At 39.8% G+C, this 12,721-nt stretch overlaps 1 protein-coding gene across 1 annotated transcript in view; it reads left to right on the forward strand.

The window, feature by feature from the left end:
• The first annotated feature begins 462 nt into the window (after nt 1-462).
• Nucleotides 463-12,721, forward strand: part of LOC114045675 (cytohesin-interacting protein-like) — a 44,419-nt gene continuing 32,160 nt past the window's right edge. The window contains exons 1-3 of the mRNA XM_027865766.1: nt 463-687; nt 11,353-11,402; nt 11,640-11,694. Of these exons, the coding sequence (XP_027721567.1) occupies nt 529-687; nt 11,353-11,402; nt 11,640-11,694 (264 nt within the window). The 5' untranslated portion in view covers nt 463-528. The remainder of the gene's footprint in view (nt 688-11,352; nt 11,403-11,639; nt 11,695-12,721) is intronic.

A 12,721-nucleotide genomic window follows, 5' to 3' on the forward strand; every position in this document is an offset into this window, starting at 1 on the left:
ATCATGACCAGTACCTGCACTTCTCACCGATACTCTCAGGGCTTCATGACCACACATTTTGAAGTTTGCTAATATGAAGTATGTGTCTATGTGTGTGTACTTGGTGTGGGGAGAGGTCTAGGGAATGGGTTGAGAAAAAACGTGACAGCATTTAGCAAATTAAACTTGGGAAAGTTTCCCCCCCACCTCCACTAAAAAAAAAAAAGCAGATGGTATTTTGAACACAAACTGTCACAGCACATGAAAGCATAAGAGTTCTGGCCGTTGCCAAGAGTGAAAAAAATAAGCTGATTTTCTTTAATTGCAAAAACTACCTCTCAGCTCTCCCATGGGCTTAAAAAAAAGGCACTGAGAAATGTGAGTGATCTGCGAAAAGGGATCTGTGTAACAAGCACCTCCAACCACAGAAGTCACATGGGACTCTTTCCGCTTTGCTACTTTTGATTGCTTGTCAAGAAGGTTATGCTTTTAGTTCTCCCTGGCCGGCAAGGCTAAGCAATGTGTGAGCTGGAGTGACCTTTATGCACAATGTCTTTCCAAAGGCCTATCCAGCAGAACAACAATTTGGTGGATACGGGCCCAGCTTATAGCTTCTACTCTACTCCCACAGGTAACCCACAAGTGGATAATAAAAGGATTCAAATGCTGGCAGAAACAGTGGCCACTTTGCCCCGGGGACGAAAGCAGGTATGATGACCATTTTGTACTTTGGGGAACTTTCACCATCACCAGGCAGTGGATTCTTCAGCCAGCATGTATGCTCCTAAAGGACGAGCTTAGATGCTCAGGAACTTCGGTGAGACAGGTGGGAACACTGGGTGCGAATAGAAGTTTGGGTATACTGGGACTCTAGTAAAGCATAAAGCCAAGTGTGACCAAGGTATTTCTGTCCTTTATTGGAGAAGTGCTCAGGAAGAACTGAGGTTCTTAAGCTTATCGGGTCATGGAGCTCTTTCTCCTCAACCTCCTGACAGCCTGTGTGAGCTATCACTGGTGTGTGTGTGTTCCTGTCCCCCTCTTCCTCTTCCTCTATCCCATCTGTAGCCACGCTAAGCAGCACTTTAGGATCTTAATCATATTAGGGTCTGGTTTCTGGAGAGTATGCTAAACTTTTACAACTAATATATACAGTTCTTCAACTTTCATGCTGGATTCTGGGTAAAGTATTTCTTTTGGGGTGAGACAATGCTTCTGAAAATATTCAGTCAGACCTCTTTGGGACTTTGTCAATTTATTCAGCGTTGTTCACGATGTTAAAAAAAGTTATTTGTTAAATAGATTGCAAAACAAACTAATCATAATTCCTTTGCTGATTCCATTATTACAAGCCATTAATGACAACGCTCTTCCTCCCTGTTCCCTCTCCCCATACCCTAAACTGATGGAGGGCTTTGTTTATACCTCTTTTATGTACTTATTATGTATTACACTTTTTGTGTATGTATTATACCCTCCTACTAGACTAGAAACTCAATGAGGTGAGGCCCACTGGTTTATCTCAGCTTTGTATCTCACCCAGGGCTTAACAGAGTATTCTATTTTTAAAAGGCCCTTAATAAATATTTAGTTAATAAATTGGTAAAGTAAAATCCCACCAAAATCCTAAATATGCTTAGTTATGTACCTGATTCAGAATAGAACCTTTTAAGGTAGAAAATATTCAGAAACATTTCACAGTACAAATTATCATTACTTAATTGTATATTAGCAATTGTGTACCCCTCTTAAACATTCTAGTTTTTTTTTTGTAAAGTTTTAATGAAGATCAAAGTAGATGATAGATTTAAACTTGGTGGGCTGCTATGTGATCCATTGTTTGCTCAGGAATCTTTAAGAAGAATATATAATTTGCTGTAGATTTGAAAGAATTTTTTCTCAATTCAGAAAAGTGTTTTTCTTCTCTTAATGGTTATGATGTGATGAGAATTATTGTAATCAACTCCCAACATGTGTATTTGACAAAAAAAGTACTGTAGAATGAAACAGAATGATAACCCATGTTTTAGCTAATGTAGGTTTCAGAAGTATTAGATATAGAGCAGAGTTGTAACTAACAATTTTGTCACCCTGGTCTAGCAGCATGAAATCTACTCTCAAATAAACTCTAGATAAATTCATTTGAGGGTAGAGGGTTACTCAGAGAACCTGGGATGTAAGTCCCTGTGTAAGGAGAGACCCTGGTACCCTAACCTGTCAGTGTGGAGGAAGGGGGTGGGTAAGAGAAGAGGGAGAGAGATTTTGTGACTCTGGCCCCCATAGACTGAAACCCAGGCATACATAAAGGCTGCTACTGGGGAGGAAGGATACCATCTGATAGTTCATATTTTAATGACTTAATATTACTAAGTAGGTATTAAATTCATGTGCTTCTTTGTTGCTGAAAGAATGTCAGTGCTCTCTCATTTTTGGTACCCAGGGCAGTAGTGTCAAACTCAAATAGATATGGGCCACCAAAGGACACATAAAGATCCCTGCTGGCCACGTAATGATTTAGAAAACCATGTATTAACATTAGGTTCTATTGTATTTTTATTTATTTTGTTAAATGTTTCACAATTACATTTTAATCTGGTTGAAGACAACGGGACAGTATGTTTGATACTTCTGCCCTAGGACAAGGCTCTGATTGCCTTACCATAGTTGTAGTTCTACTGCCCAGTTGCATGCTGTAGTCATATATTTACCTATATATAACATGTAATTTAGGGCAACTGATTAGAGCATCATTTAACACTTGGGAAGCAGATGTTGTCCTTTCTTATGATTTTGATAGTCGGGGCAGGAACTCTCTCAAACTTATTCGTCTTTCATATTTCTTCCCTCCATCAAGCTTGCATATTCTCCTCTCTCTTTTCTTTTGCTGGTTCTTATTAATATGACTTTAAAAAATTAAGCCATTCATTTCATCAATATAGGGTGAAGACTTCCTCTAACAATGCCGACCAGCATTTTCTTAGCACTGTATAATCTTAGGAAGTTGCCTGAGAGAATTAGAAGTTAAATGACCTGCCCAGTATATGTCAGAGTTAGGACTAGAACCTATGTCTTCCTGATCATGAAGGCTGGCTCTCCGTCCATGACATCATTTTTATTTTTGTACACAGAATATGCATACATGTATTCACAATCTTAACACCAATGTGGACGCTCATATGAACACATCCATCTTCACTCCTTCATCCTGCAGTGCTTCTGCTTACTTTTCTCCTTTTCTCATCCTCCTCTAAAATGTAAGGCCTCTAAACAGTTAAGCTCATACCCCCAATCTGGCTTTCTGGAAGAAATATTTTTTGGGTTGTGGTGGGAAGTGCTAAGAACAAGCCTGTTTCTATGGTATTTCTCCATCCTTGAAAGACATGGGGCATGAAAATTTAATATCTGTAAACATTTCAGAACTTCCCAGTAGATTCAGTTGACCAAAACCCCCCACCAAATAATACTCATGTTTCTCTAGCTTGTTATGAGACGCCGATCCCTAGTTTGGCAGGAACTCTGATTTGCAGGCAGCAGGATCCCTGGTTGGCTACCAAAAAGACAGGTGTTTCTCTGCCCACTTTGTTATTTTCAACATTTTTGTGTCTGACATCAGCAATTCATACTTCTTGTTAGTATTGGCTTCCGTTTCTGTAAAACTGTAGCTGGCCAGCCCACAGTTTTTTTTTTTTTTTTAAGATAAATCTTCAGAAGCCTTTGGATGTTTGTCTTTAGAATTCTTCAAAAATAGATTTCATATGTGTGTATGTGTGTGTGTATATGTGTATATACAAGGATACCTGTGGTGGTAGGAGGTGTCAGACAGACACCATGGTCTGTGCAGTTGGTATTTTACTCCTACTCCCAAATAGTTTTGGAAAGCACTTCAGTCCTTTCTTTGGAAGATGTTTTTAGGAGATGGAAGGAAAGGGGTAGTCTTTAGAAGTGTGATAGCTCCAAGGGTGTCATGGTGTGCATAAATCCTAGTGTAATGCTTTGTGGTCTTGAATCAGTCCTAACTGAGCACCCACATTAAAACCCTGGGTTTGGAGGTCAGAGGAACTGAATTTGAATCTCATGTTATCCCTCCTTCCTGGAAACTCTGAGGGTCTTCCCCTCCCAGAATAGTTCTTTTGTGAAGGCAAACTAGGCCATCTTTTGCCTCAATTATTAGCTAGCCTTAATCACTGAATGGGTGTTGTCTCAGATAAACTGAGATCTGGGAAAGACCTTAGCTTAAAATGGCCAAGGTCTTCCACTGTATCCTGGGCCATCACCAGCCATCCTAACCTATGTCTTGCCACTGGACTCCCAGAACTCTGGAGAAGAGTGAGGCACAGCTCTTCCTCACTTAAATCCAATTCACTTGCAAGTTATGACATCACTTTCCTGTTGTCATTGCTCCTCTTTGAGAATGAAGGATAAACATCACTCTTCCCTATCAGTCATTTCCCTTACAGGACTTCGGTTTCCTTACCAGTAAAAAGAGATGAGGTTGGATCAGACAATCTCTAAGGTTCTTTCCAGGTCTGAATTTTATGATCTTATGAGTCACTAGTAACAGGAATATAAACTGGGAGTTGCAGTATTTCAAGCTGTCTATACTTTTTCTTATTTTGCTTCAAGGATATTCCGTGAGTAAAGAACTGTAGACACTGATTATTTGGGGTCATATTTTCTTTATACAGGCAATCATTACAAAGGTGACTTCCTAAGAAAGGCTCTGAGAACTTAGTGTTGGGATGTGGTCACTGTTTTCTGTTTATTGACTGTTTCTAGTGTACTAAGCACTATGCCCACTATCTTTTGGGATGTTTTCTGCCTTCTCTATGCTTTCATTCTAGGGCAGCAAGAGACATTACCTATTGCACCTGTTCTTCGTTGTTGAATCATTTCCAGTCATGTCTGACTCTCTGTGCCCCCATGGGGTTTTCTTGGCAAAGATACTGGAGTGGTTTGCCTTTTCCTTCTCCAGCTTATTTTACAGATGAGGAAACTGAGGTAAACAGCTTTAAGTGACTTGCCCAGGGTCATACAACTAGTAACTGTCTAAGGCTGGATTTGAACTCAGGTCTTCCTGCCTTCAGGCCTGGCGCACTATCCACTGCCCTTCCTAGCTGCCTGTAGCATCTATTCTGTACATCCAAAAACACGTGAACATCTTCTGTTCATTTTCAAAAAAGGAATTAGCCCTTTTCATTTAGTGCCATGGCAAGCCTAAGCTTATGCACCTAATTTTGTTGAAACTGAATAAGTTGAGATGAGATTAGACATTCTTATGAAACTACGTTGCCCAAGTTCTCCTCTTGGTTGCCAATTAGGAAAAAAAATCAGTTCTGCTGTACTATTTTTGTGGGGTGTTCTTGTCTTTGGCTAAGTCTCAAGTTTATCTCTTGCTCTTGGTTTTAAAGTACATTGTAAGAAAAAATCATGAATGTGTGAATGTTACTGAGGGCGAGTAAAGGGTAAGAGGTGTGTGTGTGTGTGTGTGTGTGTGTGTGTGTGTGTGTTGGGGATGAGGAAGAGTGGCAAAGAAAATAGAGAATATAACTTCAATTTTTCATTTGGAAATAAATACACACCTGTGAATAATGGCCCCAAACACTTTCGTGAAATGAATGTGCAGAGTTAGCTACAGGAAGCAACAATCTCTTGTTACTGGGCAGCAGAAGTAGATGCTGGAAACAGGCCTAACCTCCTTTGTAGTGCCAGGTACCTTTTTTTTTTTTTTTAAACATGTTCAGTGTGAGGTAGAATCCATACACTTTTTGCCAGTCTGTCTGTTAACAAGTCTTTATTAAGTGCTTGCTAGGTGCCAGACACCTTTGGTGAGCTTGTAGCTAAGGTATTGGGATTCAGAAAAAAAGGCCACAGTGAGCTGCATCATTACCAAGGCACCAATCTCTGCAGGCATAAAGTTAGCAGAGTGCTTGGTACACGGTAGGCGCTTAATAAATGCTTTATTGGAAAAAAAAAAGTAACCGAGTGACAAGAAGGTAATCATAAATAAAATTGATCTTAGAATCCTTATCTTAGTAACTCCTAAGGGGTTAAGATCTGACCAGGCTTCATGCATAATTGAATGTGTGCCTTGCAGCCCTGCCAAATTGCTAAGCCTGGATTTCTCATATTAGATAATGTGTAATAAAAGACAGCTGTTGCCAGCATATGCTGTGCTTCACACACCAGCTTCTCATTCATGATTTTTGGTGCCATCACAACAACACTGCAAGATGGTTATAGATGGATGGACAGTCTACAGAATGTAAGACATCACAGGATGGAGCCCAAAATAATGCTACTAACACTAGGGAAAAACCCACAGGGAAATGATTTTCCAAAGTCTCAGTCCTTTGATAGTTGCTTAGGTTCCCCTTATTCCATCTTAGCAGATTATTTAATAGAAGAGCTCACGTGAATCTGTGGAGCAGTGCCAACCATACACTGTTAAAATCTGACAGATTAAAGAAAAAAAAAAAGGTGGGTTTCATGTCAGGGCATGCCACATGTCAGAAATGTTGATGGTGTCAAGCTGTGAATACTTTGATTTAAATGTTAAGTGGTTAAAACGTTCTCATTGCTAATCTGAGTAGGAACTAATTTAGACTTTGACATAGGTTGATTTTCCTTTGCATCTCTTTTAACCCAGATCAATCCATCAACGGATACTTATTGATATTTAGCACTGCCAGCTCCTCACCTAGCTTTGTGCTTGGCAAATGTTTTATTCTTAACTAGTCAGTAGCCTCTAAGGAAAAGGGTTAGTTAGCAGTAGAAGGGTTATTTTGAAAGATTGTGAAATTTCCCTTCTAGATAAGGGTAAGAACTAAATAGTCACTTACTTCCTAGAATCTGAATTTTCGTGCTGTGTGAAGCCAGAACGATTTTCACCGAATGCAGGGAAAGGATGAGATGACTTCTGGAAGTTCCCTCTACATCTATGCTTCTCTTCTTATTGGGGGAAGGTGCCGATTCTGCAAAGGGGTCATATTGATTCTCAGAACCTCTGAGTTGTGTAGGACTGAAGCAGTGATTTGGTAGAGCACGTCGTTTAATGTTTGAATCTGTTCTTCAGACTCTCTGAAAGCTGTTGATCGGCCTCTGCTTGAACAGCTCCCGTGATGTTGCTCTCACTAATTCACACTGGTGTTCATCACCAGGAACTCAGGGGACAGTGTAGTATTCAGTTTGTCTGACTAATGTTATCAGACGTTAGAGAGGCAGCATGGTGGACAGTGAGGGGTGGCATTTGGAGTCAGAGGAGAAGGGCTTAAATTGAAGTTCTGCCACTTAAACTGTGTGACCTTAGGCAAGTCACTTAACTTCCCTAGGCCTCAGCTTCCTCATTGCTAACATGAGGTTGTTGAACTCAGTGATCCCAAAGGTTTCTTCCAGAACTAAATCTATGAGCTTATTAATTTTGAATGTTGGTTGGTTACAATTCTATTTTTTTCTCTTCTTCCTTGGGAACCATTATTTCATTGGTATAAATTATGGAAAATGCTGTCTCCATGTTTATGAGAAAAGAAAGAAAATTCCCTTTTTGGGGAGCATTCAGTCCCCAATTATGTCTCTGTTGTGGGGGCAGATGTGTAATATGAGTTCCATCTTTCATCTATAACCCCGTGCTTCTCCCATACTTTAAACTGTTTGAGTATGATCCTGTCATGCTATTTGGATGAGGTTAACTTTTGTTTATTCAGAATTCAGAGGGAGAAACAAAAAAATTTGGGGGACCTAGAAGTGACTTACTTTCTCAGCATTGAGAAGGGAATGACTATATGGTGAAGCTCTTGAGGACACTTAGGAATATCAAGTGTATATTAAGATGGTACTTCATTCATTCATTCATTCATTCATTCCACAAACATCAGTTAGCTTTCATTAAGTGCCTGTATGTAAAGAACAAGGAGTAGCAGTGTTTGTGATGTTTTTCCACTCACCCTGGCGACCTGTTTAATATTGATTGATTGATTTCATCCATGTGGGGAACTACCCTTATGGAAACCCCCTCCAGCAATGCAGATGGATAGAAGGCTGACCTTGACTCGCTTATATAGAAGATAAGTCGTGTTCAGTCTATGGCATCTGGACTAGCATTGCTATGCCTTCCTCTCTCCACTACTCATTCAGATTCTGGCTTTGACCTAAAGTCACGCATTGTCTACAGGAGAGGGAGCCCACTCTGAGAGATAAACTGCATTGGTAACTTACACCAAGGCCCACACCAGGCATCAAGGTTCACAGGCCAAAAAGCTCCCACATATTTAAGCTTGCTCATTTCATCCTTCAGTACTTGAAAGAAGCTTGGGTTTAGGATTGGTCAGAGAGAAAAAATGAAATGCTCAAATGTCAGATCTGTGGGGAATAAGATACCGACTTTCCGTTGCATTAACTTGATTGACTGGGTGCCAAATCCTGGATATTAGGCTAGACAGGAAGCCTCACTGGAATGAAAGCATTTTGTGCTGGGTATTCCAACATCCTAGGAATATTGCTTCCAGCTTCAATGACAGGCTGTTCCTTCCAAAGAACAGACCGCCCAAGTGAGAAGGTTATTGGCACTGTTGTTTGGGGTCACACATGTCATGTATATTTCATTTGTGCAGGCTCTCAGGGAATGATCTCATTATTATCATGCCAATAAGCTCCTGCCATCCTCTCCTTCCTTTTCCTTCTCTTCCATCTGAGTTTTCTGAAACCTGTTTAATTCCCAGCTAGATGACCTTCCCATTGACCTTTAGATGTTTCATGCACTCAGTTGACTTTTTGTAGTGAGAATTATCATATAACTTGTGTTCTAATAGGTAGCATTAATTTCAATGTTGGGCCCCTTTTACTCATTGTCAATTGCAAAACAGATCTCAGAAGACAGGGACCTGGTTATCCTCCCAAGCAGGATCTGCCTATCTTGGGCTAAGCTCACCTGTGTTCCAAGAGTACAAGTGTTTGTCTGTGTTGCTGGGATACAGGTCTTTCCCCGGTACTTGACCAAGATTGCATTCAGTTAAATACTGTAGTATTTTCATGGATCTATGATCTTGTCAGGGTGGGCATGCGTTCTAGTTGTAAGATGTATTCAGTTAAAACTGCTTCTAAGTGAAGAAAAGAAAGAGTTGAGGCTCTGGGTCTAACACCTTGGGCTACTTGTGAATCAATAGCTAGTATTTATTTAGCTCTTTAAGGTTTGCAATATACTTATTTGATCCTCACAACAACCCTATCATTAAATGCTGTTATTATTCCAATTTTACAGATGAAGAAACTGAGGCTGAGACAAGTTAAATGACTTGCGCAGAGACACACAGATAATGTGTCTAAAGCAGGTTTTGAACTCAAGTCTTCCTGACTCCAAGTGTGACACCTTTACCCACTGTATCACCTGATTGCCTAGTTACATGTGAATTATGTGATGCACCTACATGCATGTACCCAATCTATTCAGAAGCGTTAATGTTTCTCTTTCTGAATAAGATAGGCCTGGAGAAAGGAAGACCAGTGTTCAGCTCTAGCCCAGGAGAGGGCAAGACCTCTAAGTGCCCTAAGAGGCTCCTGCTTTGGCCTTTCTACTAAGTGACAAGTCAGTGGTGATGTGTGTATAAGTGATAGGAGTTTGCACACCTACAGTTTCCACACAGTGGGAAATCATAAGTCTTTTGTGTATACAGGCATATAGCATCAACATAATAACATAGAGGTAGCAGTGATATTGATGCTGGCAAATTCAAATGAAAACAGATGGCATATTGACTTAAAAAATCACAAATTAACATTGGCAGTGTTGTATTGCATTTTTTATTTAATTTGTTAAACATTTCCCAAGTACATTTTAGTCTGGGGCTGCACACAGGCAGGAGGTTTGTGGGTATGTTCTGTCAGGAGACTGTAAGTTTGACATCTCTGAGTAGTGGATAGAGGGCTGGGCTTGGAGTTAGGAAGGCCTATGTTCAATCTGAGACCTACATTTCTACTAGCTGTGTGGCCCTGAGTAGGACTTCTAATCTCTGTGGGCTTTAAGAAGCCCTTCCCTGTTTAGGCTTATCTCCTAAGTCAGGGGTGGGTCATGATCTGTGTGGGTAGAGGGAGTTCCAGTATCTGGAGATTCTTACACAAATGAAATCATAAATCTTTTGTGTATTCATATATAACTATGCTGTTGTTGTTTAATTATTTCAGGCATGTCTTACTCTTCATGACCCCATCTGGGGTTTTCTTGGCAAAGATACTGGAGTGGTTTGCTATTTCCTTCTCCAGCTCATTTTACAGATGAGGAAACTGAGGCAAACAGGTCAAGTGACTTGCCCAGGATCATATAGCTAGTAAGTGTCTGAGCTTAGATTTGAACTCAGGAGGAGGAATCTTTCTGGTTCCAGGCCTTGCAATTTATCAGCTGTACCACTTAGCTGCATGCATATGTGTGTGTGCACACATATATGTGTATATGTATGTGTGTGTATTCACATATATAAGTAATAATGCAATATAATATAATATATAACATACGTATGTTATATTAGAAGCAGTTGGTGGCGGAGCAGATAGAGTGCCTGGCCTGGAGTCAGGAAGACCTGAGTTGAAATGTATCTTCAGGTACTTACTAGCTGTGTGAGCCTGGGCAAGGTGCTTAATTCCTTGCCTCAGTTTCCTCAACTGTAAAATAGGGATCATAATAGCACTGACCATGCATTATGTACTAAGCACATAGTAGGTGCTATATACATGCTTATTTCCTTTCCTCCTCTCCTTTGTAATTTATGTACCTATACTGAATCCTGTGGTAAGCACAAGATTGTTATTTTTATCCTCATCATCCTCATCTTCATCCTCACCACCTTCCTCCACTTCATCCACATCCCAAAAAAGTCCTTATTAAGCACACAGGCTCTGTTTGTACAAGACTGCTAGTGAGGATATGATGAAAATATTTGACATTTTGATTTTGCATGTCCTTCTATGGGTGTGTTTGTTTTTTGAACATGACTGTTGACTATAAATTGTTAGGGATCACTTTTCAGAGGCTATTTAAAAAAATAGATTGGACATGAAGTTCTTTTTGGACCCCTGGGAATTCTGACACATTAATTATCATCCCAAAGGAAAGAGGTATTATGGAAGCTTTAATTTTATGCTATGAGATGAATACCTGAGCATTCTGCCTGTTTCCTGTTTCTAAAATAAGGTCCTTCTTGTTTTTTCTTCCTCTCACTAGAGAACTGGATAAACTTTAAGCCTTTATGTGAATGACTTCATACAGGCTGGATCAAAGCAAAAGTTATAGATTTAGCTCTTTGATGATCTCAAATGTTTTATAAACTAAGGAATGTTTTTATAGACTTAAAAAATTGACCATCTTTTTTGCTTTCTTTTTCCTGTTTTCAGAATGCTTTGACTAGATCAAGTTCTTTGGGTGACTTCTCCTGGCCACAGAGGTAAAAAATAGGAAAAAAATGTTCATTTGCTTTTTGTCAATACACCGTATTAAGGGATTCAGCTTTCCAGATTGTTTAAAACATGTAAATGCACACCTGTGCATGCACATGCATATATACATGTATATCATAATTGGGATCATTGTTAGCTTGTTCTTAATCATAGCAGTTTTCCTTAATTGTAATTTTGTGCCAAATATGATGTTTTGATCTCCATATGCAATGTTTTCATTACAGAAGGCTGGTCACTGTGGAAAAACAGGATAATGGAACATTTGGATTTGAAATTCAGGTAGGCAGTTTAAAGTTTTCCAAACATTTAAGTAAGAGAATGTTTCAGGTGGTGTCATGGTTAGCTCCTTTCAAATAAGGGTTGAGATAAGAGCTGGAGAATGAGGGAACCAGTCTTGAATATTACAGTGGCAGCTGGATTAGACCTTGGGTGGGTGGGAAAGGGAAGACCAAGGCAGGAAGAGGCTGTAATTGAAGAATGAAACAATTTGAGAGCTGCTCTTTACCTTAATCTTTATCTTAATCTTGGGCAGCTAGGTGACCTATTGTATAGAGTGTTGGGTGCTCATCTTTCTGAGTTCAGATCTAGCCTCAGACACTTACTAGCTGTGTGACCCTTGGCAAGTCAGTTAACCCTGTTTGCCTCAGTTCTTCATCTGTAAAATGAGCTGGAGAAGAAAATGGCAAACCTACTCCAGTATCTTGTCAAAAAATCCCTAAATGGGGTCAGGAAGACAAGACTGAAAAATGACTGAACACATTACCTCAGATTAAGGAAGGCAGAGGCCATTCAGGTTCTTTTGATGACAGCTGGAGAATTTGATCACAGCTTTAGAGCTACAAGTAACGTTAGAAGTTATCTTTATTTTACAAATGAGGAAGCTGAGGCTCGGAAGGATTAATACAGGACTGTGCTGGAACCAACTCTATTTGACTTGTGAGAACCTATGCTTACTGTTTCATTGTGAGCTTTTACATCCCAGAAAAAAAAAAAAGCAATTACTACAGATCAAGGCTTGATTTATTGTTTTGTTGATTGTCTAGACTTAGGAAAGTGTTAATAACGCAGATTAAATTTAAAAGTGTTGCACCTACTTGTCCCCTCCCCCTTCCTAGCCCATTTGTTAAACATTTATCAGCACACCCCTGTTCTGCTTTATAAACATTGCTTGAGCATAGCTTCAGTGCAGTAGAAAACTTAGGGAGAAAAGCTGTCACCAGACGGGAGGCCGGGAGGCTGCTGATAATAATAACTGGTCTTTATATAGCACTTTACAGTTTCCAAATTATCTTATTGGAGCCTCAGA

This window comes from Vombatus ursinus, unplaced genomic scaffold, assembly GCF_900497805.2.
Source record: "Vombatus ursinus unplaced genomic scaffold, bare-nosed wombat genome assembly UNPS02014779.1, whole genome shotgun sequence".
NCBI classification, from domain to species: domain Eukaryota; kingdom Metazoa; phylum Chordata; class Mammalia; order Diprotodontia; family Vombatidae; genus Vombatus; species Vombatus ursinus.